This window comes from Pholcus phalangioides, unplaced genomic scaffold (genome assembly GCF_987345545.1).
Source record: "Pholcus phalangioides strain wild (caught in Gottingen) unplaced genomic scaffold, Ppha-v1.0 ptg000003l_1, whole genome shotgun sequence".
Taxonomy (NCBI): domain Eukaryota; kingdom Metazoa; phylum Arthropoda; class Arachnida; order Araneae; family Pholcidae; genus Pholcus; species Pholcus phalangioides.
In genome coordinates, this window is record NW_028301596.1 from 53,188,118 (window position 1) to 53,214,305 (window position 26,188).

Genomic DNA, 26,188 nt, shown 5'->3' on the forward strand with positions numbered 1-26,188 from the left:
GCTTGTTCCTTTCCAAGTGTTTACCGGTTCTCAACCAATGTTTCTGGGTACTAGAGATGTGGTGCCTAGTTTGGCTGTGTGATCGTCAACTCGTCCAAGATGAATCACTAGTGTTAAATCCATCCAAGACTGGTTCAAGGTCAGCAAGTTTCAACTGTGGTGTATGAGGATGACCAACTCTTGGATAGAGAGGATATTCAATTCAGATTACAACCTCGAGTGAAACTCTTTCTGAGCATATACCTTGGCTATGTAGGAATATAAATCCCAGTGCAACAACAATGTTGAATCCACTGAAAAGACATTGTCTGATTAATTCCCCTCCTAGTGCTACCAGTATCAAATGTGATCTTTTGTTTATTTTCACAGCTCATTTTAGCCATGTATGTTATGGTAAATGTGATAAATTGGTGATTATCTATAATCATTGGTTAGTATGCATAATCACCAATCATCTTGGTAAGTTTTGATTTTCAGTGTGTGTGTGCGCATATATATATATATATATATATATATATATATATTTTATTTATATATATTTTATTTATTTATTTTGTTCTCTAAACCTATTCTATAGCTTTTCTATGCCACGTTCGCCACTCATCTACCACTCTTTTTTTGGGAGGGGAATCAAGTTAGTACTTCCGGTAGCTATATACTTTTAATTTGAAACCAGTGTTAGTGAAAATAAAAATACTTAACAATGAGAGTTATTCTCACAGTGTAAACACACACACACACACCGTTTTCACTTGCCACTGAGTTGAGGCAAAATCATGATTTTTACATGACTACAAACCAGGGCTTGACAAATCACAAAAAAATCTAGGTGCTGCAATAAATTTTAAGGAGCCAAATATTTTTTCAGAGAAAATCTTTTTCAATTTTTTCAGGACACAGCATAACACCCCCCACCTCCATGTTAATAGATACACTGACATGAATTCCAAAAATTTGTTGTGTTCACCTGACTCTAATTCAGTAACCACATGTAGAAAATTTTAGGCACCAATTCAATCTTCTAAGTTATGGTGACCCAACACCTGAGATTTGTCAACCCTGCTATAGATGTGCAAGAAGATTTGCAAAAATGACTGCTACATTGACCTGTGATTTCTTGCTGGAATGGTGAATGCTATTTATAGTTAATATTCGAATACCTGAAAAACTTTAACTTGAAGGAAAACCAAGTTAATGAAAATTTCAGCGCTAAAATAACATAAAAGTTTCTGGGGTCATGTAGGAACATATCAAGCAGAAATTTTCCTTATTGCAAATTAACTGTATTCTTGTATTAAAATTTCTACTCTTATTGTCTTGTTTCATACCAATTATATTTTTATTAAATACAGACATGCGTCTGATGCATGGAGATGAGCTGAGGTTACGTTATCTTGGAGAGCTACACAAACCTTGGTCTGGTGTCGGCCATGTTATAAAGATTCCAGATAGTATCCTTTGAAAGTCGATCAGATTTGTTTGATTCTTTTAAAGTTCCACATTCTGTTCTGCCTTCATCAAAAATTATTTTTCTGACTGATTTAAAATTTTAATCTTATAGCTTCTCTCCCACCTATGATAATAAAAAATTTATAATTTCATTACAGTCTGTGTATTTATACTAAATATTTTTTCTTTATCTCTGGTGGTCAATTGATATGTTTGGTTGAATACTTTAATGCTATTCAGTTAAGATAATCATCGTATGGATTCTGATGCTGTTGATCATTGACGTGTTACATGTGATCATGCTACATGTGTTAAATAGTTGTAGTTTCTCCTATTAACTGTGTTGCAAAAATTAGTTAATGAATCTATCTCTTTATTCTATCTGAGTAGAATATTTTGAACATAAGTATTCAGGTGATTCTTTAATTCCTGCAAAGATTATAGTGAAGAAGTGGGTATTGAAATGAAAACCAACATGGGTGTGCCAACAGAATGTACTTCCAACTTTGTGGTTGATTTTGTATGGAAATCTACATCATTTGATAGGTAATTCAGCTAGAACATTTATATAATTTGTACAGGTTTCAAAATTATGAATTCTAGAATTTTATTTTTGATCTACAAATTTTCTCTTTATATGAAGGATGCAAGCAGCCTTAAGAAAATTTGCTGTAGATGAAACATCGGTGTCGGCATACATCTATCACAAGTTGCTGGGCCATGAAGTTGAAGATGTGATCATGCGATGTCAATTGCCAAAGCACTTCTCTGCTCCAAACCTCCCAGAACTGAACAGATCTCAAGTTTATGCAGTAAAGCATTCATTGCAAAGACCCCTGTCATTAATACAAGTGAGTTGGTTTTTTTTTAGTTTATGTAAAAAATCACTTTAGATGTCTTTTGTTCTAATGTGTAGACATTGAAGTGTGATGTCTTACATCAGGGAATTATGCGGAGGGATCAAACTGATGCTGATTTACTATGATTATCAGTTTCATTTCTGCTTGAATAGACAGAATAACAAGATTATAATTATTACAGTTTCCATTAAAATGCCAAAATGGGGCAGCAAAAATATTTATGCAATTTTAAAATGTGTTCTTATTGTCTCACATGAAACATGTTTTTAAATTTATTCGTTTCATCTAGTGTTTCCATCAGATTTTCTTCATCACTTGCACCTCAACTTTTATACATGTAAAGCTACATATTTGAAAATATTTAACTTGTTCTATTGGTACTACATGTGCAAAATTTCTAATTTTAGGGATATATGGTTTTTAATATAGTAAGGAATATCATTATGTAGCAATTCCTCATTTATGTATTTTAATAGTATAATAGTAAATTAATTTAATTAATTATAGTAAATTAATTTAATTAATTATAGTAAATTAATTTAATTAATTATAGTAAATTAATTTAATTAATTATAGTAAATTAATTTAATTAATTATAGTAAATTAATTTAATTAATTATAGTAAATTAAGTTTCTCATGTAACCTGTAAAGTGAAAGAATCGATGTAAAGTAAAAACTGGAGCATTTAAGGAAACTCCTTTTTGCCATTATGTTCATCAATTGTCTAATAAGTGTGTACCCAACTAGCAAATCAAATTGATAAAATTTTATATTGTAAACAAAAATCTTGGATTCTTTAAAAAAAAAATTGCAATTACCATGTAAATACAGAAACTTCTGTGCATTGAGAGATGTTGGTTATAAAATATTGTAATTGTGCATCTAAATTCTTTGAGAAATTGCTATCAGAGACTTCCTTGAATGTATCTTGTATAATATGGTCATTTTTGTTTTTTTAATTTTTTGCAATTTATATCAGATTGGCATCAGAAAAATAATTAGGTGTCTGTACTTTATTCGTGGCAGAAAAGAACAATAGCTAGGCATATTTATTACCCCTAGAAGAACCATAGAACTCACTATGTAGACAAGCCTATATTTCACAACACGTTGCATAAAAGCGCAGTTGTCCACTTTCCATTATCAGGATAATAAGAATGTTTTATTTGCAGTAACTAATACCTACTATACCTACACTGTCTGTAATGTGATATTTATTTGTTGAAATTATCTTAATATTTCTCTGTAGGGTCCTCCAGGTACAGGAAAAACTGTGACTTCTGCTACGATAGTATACCATTTGGTTAGGCAAAGCAATGGGCCTGTTTTAGTTTGTGCTCCCAGCAATATTGCTGTAGACCAACTGACTGAGAAAATTCATCGTACTGGACTGAAGGTAAAATTCTTGGCACAATGCGAAATTACCTAATTAATTTTCTTATAGGGGGTACATTTTTTATATTGCTAAATATTAGTCGGATTTTTATCTTTTTTACTATCATGCATGTTTGTGTTATGAATTAATGGTTTTTAAATGTTTTTTCTGTTTTAAATAATTGCATTCAATATATACAGGTTGTAAGGCTATGCGCTAAAAGCAGAGAAGCTATCAACTCACCAGTGTCATTTCTCGCTCTTCATAATCAGATCAGAAATCTTGAAGGGTGAGTCTTATTTTGTATTGTATTTGATTTTAAGAATGTTTATATTCAATTTTATAGAGCTTTGTATCACAACTGTTGGGATATTAATTTTTCAGGCATTCCGAACTTCACAAGTTGCAGCAATTGAAAGACGAAACTGGAGAGCTTTCATCTGCGGATGAAAAGCGGTATAGAATGTTGAAAAAAGCTTGTGAAAAAGAGCTACTCGAGGTATTTTCCAAATTTGAAAACATTAATGAATTGAAAGACAATAGTGTCATACTGTAATTCAGGATTTTGTGTTCTGCTTGCCCTTTGGGGCGAAATAGAAATAATTTACACAGATCAGAAGATAGTCCTATCAGATTGGTCAAATAAAAAGTTTCCATCCCTAAACAATTTGTGTATATTGTAGAAAATAAGTATGTTTTAATAAAATATCATGCCATCAAATTGGTAAATCTATTTAGCAGGACGTATCAGGCTATGTACTATTTGGGAACAACTGTTGTTATGCGTAATCATGTGACATCACTAATTGTTTTGCTTGGTTCCCCCCCCCTCCTCGGGCTGGGTTTTTTTGGGGGGAAAAATTGTTTTTGAAGAAAATGTATTGCTTTCAGGTTAAAATTTTATTTTAAGGTTAGTTTATGTATTCCAAAAATTGCTACATAGTGATAAATAATTTCTTGGAATCACAATCACACACTTTTTTATAATTCTTCTGACTACCTTTTTTTATGTAAGCGTTTAGGTGCAAGATGAACGTATTAAAATATTACAAGAAACTGCAAACAGAAAATGTAACCATGAACTTGAATATGTAATATATGTATTAAATCTCATATGTAATATGTGATAAACATATCCAAAGAAATTAGTGTTTATTTATAATACATAATTTTCACACACACACAAATCCTTGTATAAATAAACTGAAGCTTCTGTGGAGAAGTAAACCAATGTATGTAAACTGAATTTTCATTCAGAAAATTACATGTTTGCATTACATTTTTATAAGTTTTATACAAGTACATCAGACTTTCATAACTGAAATATCAAGAGACAAAAATAGCATCTCGTATTGAAAAGAAAATAACTTTGTGATTGTTGAATTGAACATTGGTAACGAACACCTTCAATTGAAACACAACAAAAAGTATAGTTTTCCTCCAAAAATAAGACCTAACCAGAAAATAAGCCTTAGCTTGATTTTTCAAGATGCTGATAACCACTCAACCCCTCGAAAACTAGCCTGTTAAAATCGTCAACCAGGTGAGGGCATTCTGTTGCTATACATGCCTTGTATAAAGTGGTATTAACATACAGTAATGTTATTGACATTTGTATTTAATGATAATTCAAGTTATTCTGTAGTTTTAAGTTCCCAAAAATCGCTAATTTGGACAAGTGGAAAACACCTCCAGAGTAATGAATCCTCAGAATGACTATCTCTTCTTAACCAGATCATTTTTTAAATTATTACTGCTCTTTTAAAAATATTTCAGAATTTATTTTAATGAAGCAGGGATATTTTTCAACATTGAGGAATTCAAGAAAAAGAGAAGCACATGACTTTAGCTCCTGAACGTTTGGGATTCGATTAAAAAAGAAAAACTTAATGGTTCTGGTTACATAGCTAAACGTTTTATTTTTGACAAATCAGGACACTTTTGAATACATTTTCTGCAGGGTTTGAAAAATTTGAAGGAAAAAATTCAGGCACCCCACATACACACACACACATTCCTATTTCTCAGAATTTTCATTATTCAAATTCATTCATTTTACCACAATCTTCTTGCTGCAGTTCTGCTTACAACTCAGGGTTCAGATACAATTATGCAGAAGTGGGTTGTGTGTGAAAAATTATTCCCTTGTTGTATGGTCAATTTTATTAATCAAATACATAGTTTAACGTGACCAAAAATGTATATTTAGACATAATATAAGATGTACACATAAATGATGTACATACATCTTTAAATTATATACTTTGAGGTTGTGGAAAAAAGAAATTAAATTTTACCCAAAAACCCAGGTTTTTATAAAACCTGCCCAGGCTGGATTTTTTACAACCCTGTTGCATCCCAATCCAGTTTCATTCACCTCATTTCCAAGACATAACAGGCGACAACAAATCTGACGTCAAAACTTAGAATAAAAATACTGTAATGAAGCTAAATAACTGACATTCCCCCCCCCCCCCACACACACACACACACAACACACGCTCTCATTCTGACCATGTATTGTGTTGGTATAGAATCTGTTTTCTACCTTAAAAACAGCACCCACAAATGCTGAAATGTGTTTCTCAAATTTATATATCATGTAAATGTGTTGCAGTTTTTTCTGAAAGTGTTTTCTGAAAAATTTGTATTAATATAAAAAAACCAAAAGATAAAGTGTGTGTAGTAAATAAACCGAAATAATGTAGCTATATTATTTTTAGGCTGCTGACGTTATTTGTTGTACATGTGTGGGAGCTGGTGATCCAAGACTCGCTAGATTCAAATTTTATTCCATTCTTATTGATGAGAGCATGCAAGCTACTGAGCCTGAATGTATGGTGCCAGTTGTATTGGGAGCAAAACAGGTATTCAACATTAAATACATGTATTAGTGTCATTAATTTTATAAACATTTTAATTAGCTTCGTTGGGAGCATGCGTGGAAATGGATAGACAACTAGAACGTTATTTTTGGTTTTTTGATTAAGTATACATGTAATATTTTATTGATTTAAGTCATCTTGAAACAATTTTTTTTTTTTGGAAAAAAGCTTGTTCTTGTGGGAGACCATTGCCAACTTGGTCCAGTTGTCATGTGCAAGAAAGCAGCAAGAGCCGGCCTCTCTCAGTCATTGTTTGAGCGTTTGGTTGTACTTGGCATTCGTCCACTCAGGCTGGAAGTTCAATACAGAATGCATCCACAGCTCAGCAAATTTCCTTCAAATTTCTTTTATGAAGGCTCTCTTCAAAATGGTGTTTATGCCGGTAAACTTTGAACATTGATCACAATTTTGGTAGCTCTTGTTTAGTAGTGGTTTTTATGATGCATTAATTATTGTGAAAATGTCCCTACTTCAGTAGTTTATTTTATTTAAATTCAGATGAGAGGAAAATGAAAGGAGTAGATTTTCCATGGCCTCAACCAGACAAACCCATGTTCTTTTATGCCTGTCAAGGGCAAGAGGAAATCGCTGGCTCTGGAACATCGTATTTAAACAGGTGAGAAAAGAAAATCATTTGAATAATTTTTTTTCCAAAAGCAAGCAGATGATTTTGTTAGAATTATTAATTTTTACATCACTGCATGCTTGTTCTTTCAATTTGCGTGTGCAGCATGCATACATTGACTAATTTTCAAAATAATTCTCATTTAATTGAAAATGTCATTTGATAATGAATCAATAAATATTTGGCCAAATTCTTTGAATTTGTTCACTTGAAACCCTATTGAACTTATTTATGTTCAGTTAAGCATAAAAACCAGTAGAAGCTCGAAAGGGATTCATTAGAAAATTAAAAATAATTTATCCATTAATTCTATGAAAGAATGAAACACTTTAAAAAGAGAAATTTTTAATGCTTCATCTTTTTTTAGAACGGAAGCAGCTTTTGTAGAAAGGATCACCACAAGGTTTTTGAAGTGTGGTGTCAAACCTGAACAGATTGGAATAATCACTCCATATGAAGGTCAGCGTGCATATCTGGTCCAATACATGCAATACAATGGCTCTCTGCATGCAAAACTCTACCAGGTAACAATAGTTTGAGACTAATATCAATTTCTGTTCAAATTAGTCAAACTTCTAGTTCTAAACTTAGTTTTTTGACATTTTGCTTGTTACAAAACAATTTTTTCTTATTTGAGGATAATTTGTATGTGTATATATAATCACAATATATAAAATTATTGCAGTTTTTGTACAGCTGAGATACTGAAATTACATTTATTCTTTAATTTATCTTAGGAAATTGAGGTTGCAAGTGTGGATGCTTTTCAAGGCCGTGAGAAAGATCTAATCATAATGTCTTGTGTCCGATCCAATGAGCATCAAGGCATAGGCTTCTTGAATGACCCACGTCGTCTAAATGTTGCCCTTACAAGAGCTAGGTAATCAGATGTTTTTTTCATTCAAATGATTGTTGAAGATATGTTAGTTTTAAGTTTTGAATTGACCATTACTTTCAACATTGTGAAGTTTGGATAGTTAGGTTAGCAAAAAACAATTTTCTTCTGTGGTTTTTAACTTCCAGGCATAAGAGAAATTGCTAAAACCTCCTTGTAAAATACCAGTCATATCCTTTTTTCACAGTGTAGGCTTTCTTCAGATTTTAAGTAGGATGGAAAGGAAAAGGTGTTCCATTGAGAAATCTGCTTTATAAAATGTCAGCTCATCATTGCTAAAGTAAAAGGCTTTTAAAAGTAGGTCATATCTCGTCAGTGCTGGTGAGAGGGTTAAATTAATTTTTAGGTGTGTCCAATGATGTTACATATTGAAATTGCAAATTATATTGTGTAGGACAATTTGTCATGAAATGTTATCATACCATATTTTGATTCTAATTTATGTTATGCTGTGTGTTATAAATAAAATTTGATGGTTTGCCAATGAAGGATCAAAAATGTTTTTTTTATATTCTATACAAGGTTAATAGAAATTGATTATAACATATAATGGTATTTTCTTCCGATATTTTAGTTATTTGAAAATATTTTTTGCATTAAAAAAAAATTGAGCAGTCTTAATAGCAGTCCCGCTATGTTTCTTCCCCCCCCCCCCCGATAAGTCGGATCCAAATATGCGTTAGGAGGAAGAGCTGGTGAAATTTTTCGGATGGGGAGGGAGATCAAAAAGGCTAAAAATCTGCTGAAGTAATACAGGGTGATCCAAAAGTCATGCAACCTGTTCAAATATATTTTATTGTGAAAATTCAATCAAAAAATAAATTAAAAACTATATAATTCAAATAAGACATTTGTGGACACAAAAAGAAAGTTTGTTTCAAAATGTTACTACGTATATTCAAATTGTGAGTGTTTTGCATGAATACAAGTGCTTTGTGAAATGGGGATTATTCTTGTTCATTTGTCTTTAGGTGTCCTCACAAGAAAAAATCTGGATTTTTTCAGGGTCTGGTGGCCACAATCCTTTTGAAATAAGGCAGTCATCGCGAAAAATGTGTGTGCAGTATTATATCCATTGTCTCAGGCATATGGCAAGTTGCTCCATTCCGTTGCAAAAAGCAGAAACATTCATTTTGATCTAACAGTGCAATGAATTACAAGATCATATCCCTGTACAGTTCCCCCATCCATTGTTTCTTTAAAAAAAAATGAACTCACACTTTCCTACAGCGTGAAATTGAACGTCACACACTGATTTCGATCAAATGCAGAGGCGTGTTTCATGATAGATGTGTGCATATTTTCGGTGCACTAAATTCTAACATTACATTTGATCTGATCTGGAAGTTTCATCTCCGGAGCAACCCTAACATGACAGGGTTGAACTCCAATTTCTCCAGTTTTTTTTTTTTTCGTTTAGTTCACGCAGTCCATGCGAGCTCATTAGAGATGGATGCTTACTTCGTCTGCGGTCTTCAACATTTCCAGTTTCTCAAAAATGGAACACCAATCGGAAGAATGTTGTCTTATTGGGCACAGAAAATTTTTTGAATTCACTGTTGAATGCCTCAACAGCTTCAAACGAATGAGTTGAAAAATATTGTTCAATCATAAAAATTCTTTGCTTCTAGCAAAAAAACATCTTGATCATACATCAAACAAAGAGCCACTGAGAGTATCAGTGCACATGGAAAATTGGGAAAAAAAAATCCATCTTGAATAGTATAGTGCTGCTGTCTAATGATTCGCTACTTTTTAGTGCATATAATCCGGGCTCTAATCATGATACTTCTTTTGAAAGATTTAAATCCCATAGTAAATCATTTAACCCGCTTTATGTAAATTTTTGCACTTTCATATTTGTTTCTTGGCTTGTATACACTATCTACCAATAAGTATTTGGACACCTATGCAAATGACGATATCTGTGGTCCTGAGATACGTCACGTCCTCCGCCGGTATATATAGTGTAGGAAACAACATCAGCATTAGTCGCATGCAAGATGCCGCGCAGTTCAGAGCTCTCTGATTTCGAGAAAGGTATAATTATCGGGTATCACAAAAATGACCGATCCTTAAGGGACATATCTAGCGAGCTGAAGTACCCAAAATTGACAGTGGCCTATGTGATTAAGAAGTGGAACGTGAGCTGTGATTGTCAGAATTTGCCCCGAGTCGGCAGACCAACGAAACTGGGAGATAGAGACCGACGGGTGCTGTCCAGAGAAATTCGGAAGAACCACACCCAACCGATGGCCCTCATCCGCGAGGAGTTTCAACAGGCATCCGGGAGTATTGTTTCAATGAATACCATCCGTAAGGAAGCACATCTGATTGGTTTTCATGGTCGTGCTGCTGCCCATAAGCCTTTGATCACAAAGTCCAACCGTGTTGCTTGGTTAATGTGGTGCAAAGCACATCGAAATTGGACCGTAGATCAGTGGAAACGGGTTCTTTGGAGCGACGAATCTAGGTTCACCCTCTACCGTTCGGATGGCAGGGTCTGGCGTCTGCCTGGAGAAAGTCTCCTGCCAGAATGCATTGTGCCAACAGTCAAGTTCGGCGGAGGTGGAATTATGGTCTGGGGGTGTTTCTCCTGGTATGGACTGGGACCCTTGGTCCCCATTCATGGTAAGCTCAACGCCGATGCCTACTGCACTATTTTGGATGACAATGTGCTTCCTACGTTGTGGCAGTTTTACGGGTTGGACCCCTATTACTTCCAGGACGACAATGCCAGCTGTCATACTGCGAGGTTAACCAAGGCTTGGTATGCCAATGGGGTTCATCGAATGGACTGGCCTGTCCAGAGCCCAGACCTGAACCCTATCGAGAACCTCTGGGACAAGTTGGATCGCCGAATTAAGGGGTGCCCTACCCGTCCAAAATCGGTGAAGGAACTGACATGTCTTCTCTAAGCCGAGTGGAAGAAAATACCACTAGCTGTCACACAAGGACTTGTGGAAAGTATGCCCGGAGGGTTCACGCTGTAATTGCCTCTCGTGGAGGCTCTACCAACTATTGATTTTGAATAAAGTTAGGTTTTCTTTTCTATCACAGTTGTCCAAATACTTATGGTAGATAGTGTATAAGATTTTGGTTTCATTACTGCTTAATTCTTCAGAATCGGAGGATAAATGGCAGGATGTAGGAGGCACAGGCAAATCAGGACCATGTGGTACAGATCTAATAGCTGAAACTATTTCTGGGTAGATAACATTCCCTTTGTTTTTGCTATTGTAGCCTTTTATGTTTGTTAAACAGAAATAACAATCATCATGACTTGCTGGCTCTCGCCATACCATTGGAGTGGCAAATGGAAGAGAGTTTATCTTGAATCCAATTTCCATAAATGTGCACCACAAGTGTGACAGAATTTAGTGAGACCCAGTTCTTATCCTGGTCACCAAGTTGTATACCGAAGGAAACATGATTCCTTGTTTAACAAAGCCAGTTATGCTGCACTGTATTTTATTCACAGCGTATTTACCACAAATGTAACAAAAGCAGTCTGTGTTATTTATACAACCTTGATGCCATATTGCTGTGTATTTGCGTATATTTCTTGTGCATAAAATAATTGAAAAAAAATTGATCAAAATATATCATTTGTATCTTAATTCCCACATTGCAGGTACGGAATAATTATAGTTGGGAACCCTAAAGTACTCTCCAAAGTAAGAATTTTTGTTCAATTTATATTCGTGATTTTCCAACAATGTATAATGTTTCTTGCAGTTGCTGTTGGCTGTTATGAACTCATCAGTGCTATTTTTCCCTTTCCAGCAAACTTTGTGGAATCATCTCTTGACATTCTACAAAGAAAACAAAGTTCTTGTTGAAGGACCGCTGAATAATTTGAAGGAAAGCATGATACAATTCAGCAAGCCAAGAAAATTGATTAATACCATCAATCCTGTATGTACTCTGAATCAAAATATAATTTTCAGCTTTGTAACATTCTGTTTGATTACTATGATATTGAATGCTTTAAATTCCACTCCGAACACTTTGATCAGAAAATGTTTTTTCATAGCTCTTTAGAATTGTATATTTTCACGTATCGTGTATAAGCTGGCCACCCTACCCTCAAGAACCATTAAAACTGCAAAAATTCGAAATCGACGCATGAGCTAGCTCCCAAAATATGCACATTTTAGAGGGAAAAAAATTATTTCTCAGATACACAAAAAAATGAAAAAGAATTGAAACTTTTAAAATCTATAACCCTTTGCCATTTACTCTGCCAACACCCACAAGACGCAGCAATACTGCTTTTCTATGGAATCAATGACTGTACCATGCAAGGCATTGGAGTTGAATATGTTCAGTATGCTGGCTGGATATGCGAGATGGTTGCCATTTGAGGGCCGCAACATATTATTGTTTCATAGATTGATGCTTTTTGATACATGCCTTTCATGCGGGGTTGACTTAATGTATAGGTTCACTGAACTGTCTTGGGGGTGGGGGAGAACCTGTTAGTGCAGCGATTCCCAACGTGGGCATTAACACCCCTCTGGGGGCGATGGAAAGTCCCAGTGGGGGCAGTAGAAACTACGAGTATAACATAGGATCCTATGGGTTAGATTGCTTTGGGGGGTGATGGGACAAAAAAAAAAAAAAGGTTGGGAAACTGTTTGTGCATGAAGTACTTTGCATAGCAATTACCGTCAACTGTGTCAAACTTGTTGGGGATCTCAGTATATTGCACTGCCTGGGGCTTCTGTGATGATGCAAAAATATCTGTTTTCGTGGGCTAGGTGGAGCTCACTTCTGGCGGGCCAGAATTAATGTGCGTAGAAGCAAATTATCTTGCAAGAGAAATACCTACTCACAGTTCAACAAGGTTTTCTGGTTTCATGCGTGTAGAATAAGCTTTTTCCTTAATTTGTAAATGGAAATCTTAATACTTTGGGAGAAAATTTTCATTATATTATCTGCCATGGCATAAAATTCACATAAACAAATTTCTCTTCACCAATGATTGAAATTTGAAAACTAACTTAAAATGAACAGCCAATTTCACTTGAAGAAATGCAACATAGTTTTGTTTTTATTTGATAGATGGCAGCAAGTGTCCCAGTTCAATGCTGTTTCTAGCATTGGGGGGATAATTATATTCCATATATACAATACAATATACATATAGTAACTTGTGAAGCATTCTTAAAGGTAAAAAAAATTAAATCTAAAATTTTTTCCCGATAGGGCTCCCATTTCATGAATACAGCCATGTATGATGCTAGAGAAGCTATGATTCCAGGAAGTGTATATGATCGATCTCATCTGAATGGAGGTAATGTTACTTTTTCTTCCTCATGTTTGAATCAGTTTAATATTTGAAGAATTATTTTGTGTTATTCAGGGCTCCCACTCGTCCTACTTTTCCTACTTTTTGGTAAAATGTCCTACTTTTGTCCTACTTTTCTTACTTTTTTTACCAAATCCTATCGACAAAATTTGTGTAATTGATTTTAATTGAGCAGAAAATCATTGATATATTGCCAAATATTACAAATGTTGAAGAATGCAATTAATGATTCTGCCAAAGCAGAAATTTTATCATTTTTAAGGTTATTTGTGTGTGTGTGTGGGGGGGGGGGTGTATGTGGACCAGTTGGTTGATTAATTTTTCATTTGCTTAGTTTGAGGGCTCAACAAGTATAGTAGTCCTTAAAAACTTCTGTCTGGATGGGAAAAATAATTTTGTATTTATTACTTTGTGGTCTTGGACAGTAGCTAACATTCATCATTCAAAATTATGGTGCAAATAGGTGAAACAACAGTTTGCATTTCAAAGCACTTGGATACATAGGCCTATTCTAGGTTTGGTGATTCTGGTGCTACCCAATAGCATTCAGTTGTCTTCTGTATTTTTAAGGCATGAAGAGGCATAAACAATATTTACAATGCTCAGCAAAGAGCTAGAAATGGAAGTGCTTCATTTGTCAAAAAAGATTACACTGGCGTTGAACAGTAAAATGTGAACAAATCTCTTTAAAAAATGATGGACAACGCAGTAAAACAGGTTCACCTTGCCTTATTTACATCGGATCTTGCAATCTACACATTTTGCACTGTGCTTCTGAAAGTGGTCTCGAAGGAGCGTCCTTCTTTAAAATGTACATCTTTAAAATTTGCTGTGCCTTTTCGAAGAGAATTGACAAGCTCTGCACTTCGGAAGAAAAGAAAAAAAAAAGAATGTAATATATATGAGGAGAGACAGCAAAGAATTATCTGTGGTTGCTAGTACACTGTTTTGGCCAAAAATTAGTTTTATAACCAAGTCATTTATCATTTTGCTTTGGCTTGAGTCAATCTTATAGGAAACTGAAATAGTGCTATGAAAAAAAAAGTTAATTCAAATTTTTTTTTTTTTAAATTTGAATTTTTTTTAGGGTTTTTTCCCATTATGCTATGATTATGTTGTCTAAGGGGGTTACCCTCCCCCATCTTACTTTTTATTCCTGCGTTTTCCTGCTTTTTCTCATTTTTTGAGTGGGAGCCCTGGTTATTGTTATTGGGTCCCTTTGATCATTTACAAAATATCTCTTTTCTGTGAAATTGTAATTATCAAACTTTATCCTAGAACCAGGTATTTTTTCAATAGAACAAAGTTATAGTTGGCACCAGTTTCAATTGCCCTTACTCTGTGACTTGTTTGTTTTCCCCCTGAAATATTTACTTTATTAATATGAAGATCAATGATTTTTCTCTCTATCATTACAGTAGGTCCAACTTATTACAATCGAGTACATGACCAGATCTCTTACATCAGTCCAGAGAGGGCACAGAATGCTGTAGCCAATCTTCCTGTTCCAGTTGGCATGTTTCTCAATATGGCTCACATTCCACCAAGGTTTTACAATCAACATCAGCAGGCATTGCAAGGTATATAATAAACATATTTTTAAAAAAGTTTCTAATAGTACTATTTTCACGTATGCAATGTGTCCGGTTTTTTTTAGCCCAAAAGTTTTTTTTTTTTTTTGCCATCATTTGATTTGAGCATAGTAATGACAAATAATTTAACCTTACTGTTAGAGACGAATTGATGACTTCACGATAATTTTGGGATGTCTGTCAATGTCATTTTTTTTCCAAAAGAGATTCCTGTGATTTTATTTTTATTTATGAACAATTCGTAACGTTGTATCTAAAATCCTTTTTACAGAGTTGCCAACTGCTACAGATTGTCTGTAGAAACTATGGACAGCATCACAATAAACTACGGAGCTATGGGAGAGACTCTCATTACTATGGAAATCTTTTTAAAAAAAATCATGCCTTTCGAGTTTCTTGTGTTTTACTTATTTTTAAAAAAAATTGCATTGATCTTTACCATGGCGTTGAATTTGTGCACACGTGAGAAAATTCAATAGAAGACAAACTCAAAGCCGATCTGTTCTGTCAGTGTGCGGAAGGCAATCCATACAGATGCATCTAAACCCACCACTCTATTTGATGTCCAAATGCACAAAAACCTGTTTTTTGTCAAAACTGCCCCATGCTGTGTGTTAAAAACAGGTTTTTGAGTGATTCAAAGTGGAGTGGACAGGTTTTTCATGGCGGGTCCAGACCAAAGTTGCATAAAGAGTACCTTTCAAGCGACTTTGGTCCAGACCCGTCTTCATGTGCATAGTGTATGGGTCGAGCTTGCAGAACTTGTGTTGGAAAGAATGTTCTGTGAGACCTCTGATAGGAAGAAAATTTGGATGGGGAGGTTGCTAGAAGGCAGTATATACAGCCCACAAGGGTGTATGCAGGTTGGGATTGCATTGGGTATTCATGAATTATTAAGGGGCTCAGCAACTTCAGAAAGTTGCTTCGGGAGGGGGGGGAGGCTCATGTGGCCCGAGCCTTCTAGGTTCCAGTGCCAATGAGGTGCTGTATTTAATGCATTTTCGATTAAAATTTTAAAAAAATTTAATTTTTTGAGTGATACTTTTTTGTTGTACTATGTTGTCCTGGCCCATGGCAAAGCTGAACATTTATCACTACAGACAAGCTTTAAGCGAATGTTGGCATGTCTGCTTTTTTTTTTATATTTGTGATTTTTGTATGAAATTCAGATTGATAACTGGGGAAATATTTACATACATTCTTCAAGGTTGTCAACTATGATGTGAGTGTAATGTAAACACATTTTCTTTCCACTAATATTTATTAAAATATTAGTTTTTTTACATTTCTTAGAACTTTAACCAATTAAAAGGATTAAACAAACAATTTTTTAGAGTTTTAACTTTTGTAAATATTGCACGTCAAATTATCTTTATCTCAACAATCTGTCAGTCGGAGTTCGTTATACACACGCATCAGCGTCTGTTTCAACTGTGTGGACGTCACTGGCTTGTATCCCAAGTGGCAGAGGTGGGACCACTCACTGTCCCGTGTGGTGGAGGCTCTGTGTCGGCATCAGCTCCGTTTTGCTGTCCTCGTCGAGATCTGCCTTCCCCATGTGAGTTTCACAGGACCAGGTCTCGGTGAAGAGTCGATGTCTCAAAGAGAAGGCTAGTGCTCCATCCCACTCATCCTACGGCTGACAGGAACAAGAGCTCAGTAGCCCTAAGTCGCTGAGTTCAACTTGATTAGACTGTTGATTCACCAGAACATAGTGACGTACTCTGCTAGACGCCTTATTAAATGCTAAACGTTGCGTGTATTGTTAGATCTGTGCTCTCTCAGCACTCTGGTGGCTTTTAAGGGGAGCTTCCCATTACAAGAACCAATCACACAGCAGAATCAATAACCTGTAAAAACTTAACATACTGAATAGTAAAACTCATTTACATATCATACGGAATAAAACACTATTTTCAACTTTTGACATTGAAGTTGGCAACATAGAAAAAGTAAACATTGAAGACCTGGCCAGGGTCCGCAACAATAGGCCTATTGCACATTGAAATTCTCATGAAATTATTGACCGTGAAGTGGTCCGTGGCCCACAGACGGAGTGAAGGTAAAAGCATTGCACATTATTCTTGTATAATTACATTACATAAGATTTATCGCAATTTGATATTGTACAATAATATTTATTTTCTTTATACGAAGTTAGACGAGGACTCTGCGGGATCCCCACCAGCTATCTGCAAGACCCTAAGACTGGGAGAGGAAGTTTAATACGACAAGCTCTAGGATCCTTCACACGGGTGTAAGTGGAATTTATGTGGGACATTAGTAGTCTGACCTCTGGTCCCATTCTCGCCCGACAGCCAGGAGACCCCCACCCCTGACTGCCAGATTTAGTGAACATAACTGGCCTCAGCTGGAATGCCAGCGGGTACCTTAGGTGGTTTCCAGTAACTGAGAGGTCCCTGGGGCCTAAACTAGAATCAAGAATTAATTGAAATGAAAGAATTTGTGAAGGATCCCAGGTCGTCATGTTACATGAGAATAAACCACATCACTGACCGCATTTACTATCTGTGAGAAATGGAAAGTCTTCCTTGATTTTACTTTCGCGATATATTAATTTTATGCGATTACCAGTGTTTATTCTGTATAAACTGTGTATTTTTTTGTATTTTTCAGCTCGTCAAAACCAGAGAAATAGGAATGTCACTCGTAAAGGCTCTGGAACTAAGCAAATTAATGCCAATCGGATGTCAAATGGCAATTCCTTGAATTTATCACAATCTGGTTTCAATAGCCAGGCAAGCCAGGTAGTGAATGTTTTTTTTTTTCATTTTGATTTGTTGTCGATAAACTTATTAGCATTTTTAGAGGTATGAGATTCAGCTGCTGTTTTATTTTTTTATTAAAATGCAGTGCTATTTCAGCTAACGAAGATGATTCGTTTGTACCGTTAAAGTGCATTCCTGGTTTTATGTTTGTTAGCCTTAACACTATTTCCTATGTGTTTCATTGGAAAGTTATCTAATTTGTTCCAGCAGAAACAACCTATAATTTGAAGATAAGCTTCATAAAATTATAACGAGCAAAAAAAAAAAAAAACACTGAACCAAAAGCTGAGATGAAACTTCACAATGGGATAAAGGAGAATTTATAGGAAGATGAGATATTGAGCATATCTTTCGTTTTACACTGCGTATTGCTATGCAGTCAAACTTATGAGCCATACCAAAAAAAATATGTATGAGATAGTGTTTATATGATATATAGTCTGCCCGTTTCTCTCACACACACTCGTGTAGATGGAAATGATAAGTTCTGGGAATGTCCAGTCTGTTCAATTTGATAAGAGTCTCATCCTATGCACCGAAACCATTCAAGTCTGAGGTCTTTGCATTTTCTCTTAGCTTAATCATTCATTTTTCATGAAAGGCTGAAAATCTCCTGATAAAAGGGGAGAGTATATCTGGAAAGTGATTCCTAGGTGGAAATAAACTAATCTGGTTTGAGTGACAGTTACTCATTGAGTTCATTATGATTTTCAAGAAGATTTGGCTGTTTATGCGAGCACATGCAACTATATCAATTAAAATGTTTGTTAGCTGAATCTGTATTGACATTAGTAGAGGCAGAAAATGCTGAAAAGAAACATTTTAAATAACCTTTTAAAGAGATACTTTTAAATTAAAAGTATCCACAGAGATGATGTTATGTATGAATCACCAGTTTGACTGCCTAAAAAATTTTTAAATCTTGGTTATCAGTGTCTAAAATTGGGATGCATATGACTTCCTGCCCATTGGCCAAATACAAGGGGTTCCATCAGGCTTACAGATGGTGTTCCTAGAAAAAAATATCAATCCCTGCAACCCAATAAGTACATCAGGTTTTCTTCAGTGAACAGTAGCAGGAATGGAAAATCTGCTACAATTTCTGGTGGTTATATTTTGCTACAAAAATACTGAAACTCTTCAATTCTGTTACATCTTGCACCAAAAACAAAATTTTCCCTTAAATAACTTTGAAGTTGCACCACAATAGAAGCTGACTTTTCAATATCATTTGCTGTCTCCCACAATTTTATTTCTTGGGGCCACAAATGGAAATAGCTTGAGACTTCCTAGGATTCGGCGCCTAGGCTTTGGACAATGAAAAAAAATGGGGTAAAACTGAGAATTGTCACTCATCCGCAGAACAACAGGGAAAAAACCTTCACTGTTTCCAGCTACTTTTTTATGAAAAAAAGTTGACTCCTTTGATTTATGCATTCCTTATTAATTATTTTTTTAAATGCATCAATTTTACCTGACCGGCTGTACTTGACGAAACATCCGTGTATCCTTTAACAGAACAGAAAATTTTGCGAAAGAATGTATTATCACACTGGAAAAACAGGAATGACTAATCAGTCTTCACCATTAGGAGTTGTGATGCAAAAGCTGTCAGTAAATTCAGGGTGTCTACGATCATGGAAAAGTGATAAAATCCCGGAAAAGTAATGAAATGAGAAAAATATTAAATTTCTAATAAATATTCTAAAAATGACCAGCAAAAGAAGTTATCTTGAAGTATATTGAATCAAACTGAGGTAATGATTAAGATCGAACTCAAAAAAGAAAAATTTTAAATATAAAGTGGGTAAGTTCTGGTAAAAGAAACAAGATCAAATGTTCAAAAATGCTTGAAACTGAAGAGAACAAAAGTACAGCTTATAGATCAGTGGCGAAAACAAGAAAAGTAATTGCCTTTCTAATGAGTGTTTCAAGTCTCCCCGTAGTGAATTTTTTAAAATTAAAGTGATTACCATCTACAAGCTAAATGTAAAAACTCATTTGCAGATTAGTTTTGAAATCTGAAATATCATATGTTAAAATGTCTGTTAAAAAAACCTCTAATTTGTTGATATTGTAGAGAATGTAAAAATATAAATATTAAGAAGTCTCAATTTTTTTGATTTGAAAATTAAAAAAAAAATTCTTGTAGAGGAATTCTCTATGTATACTTTGTGCGGGGGGGGGGGGGGCGTGGTAATCTGAGGTAACACTGTTTTTTAAAGTATAAAGTACTACTGTGTATCAGGGTTTAAGCTGGATAAAAAATTCCTTTTGCAAAAAGGTGAAAATGAAGGAAAAAGCTTTAGCAAAATGCTACAATGCTAATGTAATGATTGATGGATGGAAGTCTACTCGTTTCATACATCCTGTATGCATTTTTGCGTAAATGGCTACTACTTCTTTCGCATTTTACGATTTTCTTTTGCATTTTGCGAAAAATGTGACCGTAGCTTAAACCTTGCTGTGTATGCTATTGCATATATACAAACTATATTTTATTTACTACCAAAATGTTAAAGTGCTATAAAATTGATAAATGCTGTTACAAAAACATTTTTGTTGCTACAAAAATCAAATTTTTATTTTTCATCCCTACAGTAGCTATCTTGAATATCATGCCCACAGACTGCAAAATGGCAAGGTTACACACCCCCCTCTTAGTCTAAAAGAGAAGGATCAGAATGGATATCATAAAGGCAGAAAGTCAAAAATAATGTGAAATCCTCTTTTCAAAAACTGAAATTTCTAATTTCCCAAAAGTACATGAGCATTTGGTGAGACATAGGCCCTCCTCACACGGGTGAACTAAAATCGAACCCGAGTTGCCTCAACGAGTCAAGTTGCCCGTTCTCCCTCACACAGCGCTATTAAAAAATATTCAAAGCCCAGGACATTGAGTAAAAACAGTAGTCTATAGTTCTCCTTAGTTTCCGGTATTATCTTGTTAACCAGGATAGGAAAAATCGAAATTTATCGATTTATATTTAAATCAAAATTGTTACAAAGAAATAAGTGAAATAGTTTCTATTATAAAAGCGAAATTACTACAGAATTTCAGCTCACAGGTAAATACGGAATTTCTTTATTCAAAATGATATCATTTTGAAATGAAAATAAAATGGCAAAATTATATAATTTTTTAATATAATTTCATTTGCTTTGAGTGATTTCAATGGAAACAAAATTCGCAATAAAATGTCTGTTTTCCCTCAATAAGTATGCCTCTCGGTACGTATATGTTGGATTGATTATGATGTAAGTTATTGTTTATTAGTTAAAGTATTGTCACGTAGGATTTTGAGTAGTTTCATTAGATGAAATGGCGAAAGCTGCAGTTCCGAGAAGCAAAAAATAAACTGTAGTCAAAACTACAGACAAACAACATGAATCGTTGTTTACAGTTAAGGGAATGATTTTCCCAGAATACTCCCACACACAGATGTGCGTGTACGTGACCTAAATTAGACATTCTAGGCAAGGGAGAAAATCAGGGACCATCCCTATACGACACATGCTTGTTTTGGTACATGTTGTGAAAGTAGACGGTGTTTTGAAATTTTCTGGAGGTGCTTACCCAGGACCGTCTTTTAAGAGCATCTTGGTGCCCCTGAGCCATGTATTTTTTTTCCAAGGTTCTAGTTGGCAAATTCACTTGGTTACTCCTGAAATTTTTTACCAGATCTAATTTTCGTGATGCCTCATCTTCTTTTGAAATTCCCCCAGGGGAAGGTGTGCCCGGGTGGGCCCATGTGTTTACCACATGGTCATCGTCATCACCACAGACCCGTCATCTGGGGGGGGGGGAAATCAGGGGGCTATTTATTCCCCCCCCCCCCCGGAAATAGTTGAAATGACAGGCCTGGTTTACTATTTCATTCAGTGGCGTCATAGCTGGAGGTGCTCAAGCACCCACGGTAATTTGTGGCATGGATCCGAGAACCCGCAGAATTGATTCAGAAATTAAAATTTCCAATATAAAACTAAAGACGAGCACCCACACTTTCGAAACAATTCAGACGCCCCTGATTTTATTATAATTTCAAAATAGTATCAATTTAAATAAAGAAATCTTATTTACCTGTGAGCTGAAATTTGTCAAAATTTCATATCCTTTCAACTGATAATTTATTACCTATAATATATATACTCTTTTTTTTTTTTTCGAACCGAGCACAACTCAGGTCTATCGCCATAGGCGATTTACTACCTAGTGAGTTGTGCCGGAAGTGTAAGTGTGGGTGTACCTAACAGTCTGAGTGCGTATCTAGTGTTGTGTATGATTTTTCAGTGCTGCCATCTATATCTCAGAAGTGAAGTGAGCGATGTGTAATGACTGAATATATATACTCTGGATTGCTTTTCAGTTTACTCAAATGACGAAAATATGAAGGAATGCTAGAGGCGGTTTCTTGGTTTCTTCAACAAAAGTTGGCGGCGACTAGCATGCCAGTCGCCAAGTGATTGAGTCGCGTTCGATATTTCATCGCCAATACGCCAATTTCCTTGTGTGAGGGCGTCTATTGAAATATGCGTGCTGGTTTTCTGGAAATGGTTTCTCTTATCAGTTGTCAGAATTTAGTTTTCCCGGAGGAGGGCCTTAGTCTGACAAAAACTGCATTTATCTATATTGTTATAGGTGTATGACATGCTTCTGAAAAAAACTATTTATGGATACTAAAAAATTGTGACAGGGTAAGGTGTTTTATGGCATCTGTCATATTGACCGTTCAGCTTTCATTTCGGTTTTCTTCAAAATTATGTGTAAGATGAGTTTCTGATATAAATGCTGTAAGACCATGACTAGTTTCTCTAAATAATTTGAATTCCTTAGGGGTTAAATTCTAAAATTGCCTTTGGGCTAGAATTGTGTTTGATGGGTCTGCGTCTTCAAAAATTCAATAATTTATTTTTTTTAAAAACTTTTGAGACTACCTAATGTTTGACAAATTAAAATTTTTCTGTTGTGATTTTCAGCATAACTGAAAATATATATGTTCTGCTTTATTTTCCTCAGGATATGATGACTGGTTTTTCACAAGGTCCTTTGACTCAAGGTCAGATGAGTATGAGTCAAGTTAGCCAGCCCAATTTTACTGGTCTATCTCAACCAACAGGCCTTTCACAACCTGAACTTTCTCAAGTACGTCTTGTTTTTCCCCATTCAAAAACGTCTTGTATAGTTTTGATGTAACGGTTGTTTTTCTTTTGCTTATTCTTATAATTTGATTGTCTAATGTTATTATTACAATTATTATTATGACAATGTAATAATTATTACAATCATCTGAAATTGGAGAGACAATTTCGGAGACTTGGGTTGTTTTTTTAAATGCTGTAACGGATAAAAGTTCACTAAATTTGATTTGATTTTAATTGATTGTAATTTAATGTGATTTTTTTTTCATCAGGATCCTTATTTAGCTGATGAACTGCGATCACAGACGGAAGGAATGCTGTCTCAAGATTCTACTTACCAAGGAGACAGGGCATATTTTGCAGCCTCGCAAGGTGGCCAGTTCTCCCAACCGTACTGATGGAGAGTGGGGAAATCGTGGAACAAGTAGCCAGAACCTATTTTGGGTTTGATGGTTACTAAATAGCAAAAAATGAAAATCCACCATGAAATTAAAAAAAGTAGCTTGGCTCCTGCTACAAGAAAAAAAAAAGTATCGATGAAGATAAAAATAATAATACGAATGCTTTGCACAATCCCCACAGCGAAATGGTATAAAATAGAGGTGGAGATGAATGATGAAAGTAAGGAGAGGGGGACGAAAGAGAGAAGGAGAGGCTCAGTTATAGCCTGTGAAGATATATAGGAGGTTGCCTTGCGAAAGCTGAGCAAGTGCAGGAGAAATGAATAAAAACAGGTTGTTCTATGCGTGAACCTGCAAATACTTTGTATGTTCAGTTTTTATCTTGAAAACCCACAGCCGCCGGGAATTTTTTTTTTCAATTTCAAATTGGTGATTGTATGCTATTGAATTGGTCACAGTTTTCATGGAAGTGGGCTTCACCGTTAATTTTTTTTTCCTTCACCCTCCCTTTTACGTGGTATATGTGCCATTTTTCTTTTTTGATCATATTTTACCTATAATTTTTCTTTTTTCCCTCGCATAATTTTCTTTTCTCGCCCAGTCAAGGTATGGATGTTGGCAAGGTGGCTAGTTATCATTTGTGGTCTTAACTCAGACCATACAGATATGCTGATAATTATAATTTGTTAATTATTGCTAAGCATATCACTGATATGGAAGTCATGATATTAGACTCACATTATTTTCATTGGAGTACGTGTTAATTCTGCCGATGGTTATATTGTACGTTAATTTCAGTTGACATCTGTTATAATGCGTTATGGTTTTGATTATAGAGTTTGTAATTGAACTGAAACTCATAGTTGTATCATCGAAACAAAAAAATCTATGTTTAATTTTGTGTTGCTTGAATCGTATAAATTTAGTCTTCTGAACTTTTTTTATAAAATTTTGTTAATTACGAACTCTAAGTTTGTTTTTTCCCTAGTAATATGTAAATTCATCTTTACTCGACACTTAGATTTTCAAAACTCAATTGTTGACAAGCAAATAACAAATAAATGACAAGAACTGTTTGTTTGAAATATATCCCTTTTGAAAAATAACTTCTCGACTGCTATCTCATGTGCTAAATGTTAATTTGGAGATGTAGATTTTACTGGGAATGGAAAGGCTTCAAAATGCATGCAGATGACCGGGTCACTCTTAAAAAATGTGTCGTTGACAAATGACTATTTGTTTCAATAAAGCAACTTCACTCAATATATGCATTTTTTTTGTTTTTGTCGTGTTTTTCAATATTTGTGGTTGTCTTTAAAGTTATATTCAGACCTCGCAGCGCTCCTATTTTTCCTACTTTTACCATTTTTTAGAAATGACCTTTTATTTCACCTCAGTCCTCCTTTTTTACCTCAATTCCCTTCTACTCTATTCCTATTTTATCCCTCCCCCTTTTTTTCAGCCAACATCTGGCTAGGAAAATTCCGAGAAACCGCAAAATGTCACTGCTTCCCCACTCCCCCCTTTTTGACGTGTTTTATTCACATCACAACTCGCTGCTGAAAAAGAATTTTTTCCCAGTTCCACTGGAGTAGGGGCGACGACGAGCGTATATTTCACCGCCGCAAACAGGACAGATTCCCCCCCCCCCCTTCAGAAAATAACTTTCGGGTGCCTTTGTGTTATTTTAAAGCATACATGTGGCTTCCCTCAAGTGGTCCCGGTACACTTACAGATAAATTAACCTTATTTAAATGTTGACACGCGGCATATTTCCAGATTACTTAAGTGGCCCGTGACAAATTTTTAACTCAATGAAGTGGCCCCACTCTTCAAAAGGTTAAGTTAAAATGGGCCGCTGTACACTCCCGGTTGTTTGACATACTAGATTCATGTTTATGCTGTGGACGACTGCCGTCGTCTTTGAAAAAAAAAGGTATTCATGAACATAAAATGCAGGCCATTCTAATCGTATCCTTTGGATGTAATGTAACTGCAGGAGGGGTTGCATCAAGGATGTTCAACATTCAGTAGAGTGAGCCATTTCACTGATTTTGAAATGTGTCGCGGGTCACTTAAGCTAACCTATAAATATGTCTGGGTCAGTTGAGTACTCTGGAACTGTGCCGCGGTGATCTCTAACTTTTCCGCGAATCACCTAAATGATCTGGGAATGTACCGCAGCGCACTTAAAGAATGTGGAACTGAGACGCAGGTTACTTGAGTGATCTTTAAAAAGTTTCATGGGTCGATTGACTACCGGAACAATCTGTAAAATATGCTGCGACATATTTACTGATCAGGGAATGTGCGGCGGTTTACTTCCAGTGGCCTTGAACTCTGCCGTGAGTCACTTAAATGTTCGTGAACAGTGTCGCAGGTCACTCAAGTGATATAGGAATGTGCCACAGGTCACTTACGTGAAGTGGAACAGCAGCGCGGGCAACTTGGGCCACATTTGGCCCATGAACGAGTTAAGCGTGCATGTGTCACATTTCTATGGCACCTAAACAGGTTTTTTTTCCGAAAAGCGGAAAAAATGGATCACGATCATTTCAACGGACTTTCAAGCAACAATAGACATTTTATTAATTTCTTTTTGGTTTTGCTATTATACAAGGCGTCCATAATTAAAAGACCCTATTTTGAAGTAGCCTACAGGTGAAACCAATCATCAGAAAAGCGAAATTTTGTGGAGGACTTCATGAAGTGATGGGAATTTGTTTCACATGTCGCCACCAGAGGGCGTTTCACTGTGAATACCTGTAGTAAACATGCAAATTTATGTGATGTCAAGCGGCAGTGGTTATAAAACCTAGAAACATTCGCGGAGATCTTGTTTCTCAATATCTTTGCTGCTCCA

At 35.3% G+C, this 26,188-nt stretch overlaps 1 protein-coding gene across 1 annotated transcript in view; it reads left to right on the forward strand.

Annotated features, from left to right (window-relative positions):
- Window positions 1–24,590, forward strand: part of Upf1 (Upf1 RNA helicase) — a 43,906-nt gene extending 19,316 nt beyond the window's left edge. The window contains exons 8-25 of the mRNA XM_089250288.1: window positions 1,353–1,451; window positions 1,887–1,995; window positions 2,093–2,300; window positions 3,560–3,706; window positions 3,886–3,974; window positions 4,070–4,184; window positions 6,409–6,552; window positions 6,739–6,952; window positions 7,069–7,186; window positions 7,563–7,719; window positions 7,933–8,075; window positions 11,725–11,767; window positions 11,877–12,008; window positions 13,302–13,389; window positions 14,823–14,984; window positions 17,634–17,764; window positions 22,803–22,928; window positions 23,197–24,590. Of these exons, the coding sequence (XP_089106414.1) occupies window positions 1,353–1,451; window positions 1,887–1,995; window positions 2,093–2,300; window positions 3,560–3,706; window positions 3,886–3,974; window positions 4,070–4,184; window positions 6,409–6,552; window positions 6,739–6,952; window positions 7,069–7,186; window positions 7,563–7,719; window positions 7,933–8,075; window positions 11,725–11,767; window positions 11,877–12,008; window positions 13,302–13,389; window positions 14,823–14,984; window positions 17,634–17,764; window positions 22,803–22,928; window positions 23,197–23,322 (2,351 nt within the window). The 3' untranslated portion in view covers window positions 23,323–24,590. The remainder of the gene's footprint in view (window positions 1–1,352; window positions 1,452–1,886; window positions 1,996–2,092; window positions 2,301–3,559; window positions 3,707–3,885; window positions 3,975–4,069; window positions 4,185–6,408; window positions 6,553–6,738; window positions 6,953–7,068; window positions 7,187–7,562; window positions 7,720–7,932; window positions 8,076–11,724; window positions 11,768–11,876; window positions 12,009–13,301; window positions 13,390–14,822; window positions 14,985–17,633; window positions 17,765–22,802; window positions 22,929–23,196) is intronic.
- The last annotated feature ends 1,598 nt before the right edge of the window (window positions 24,591–26,188 follow it).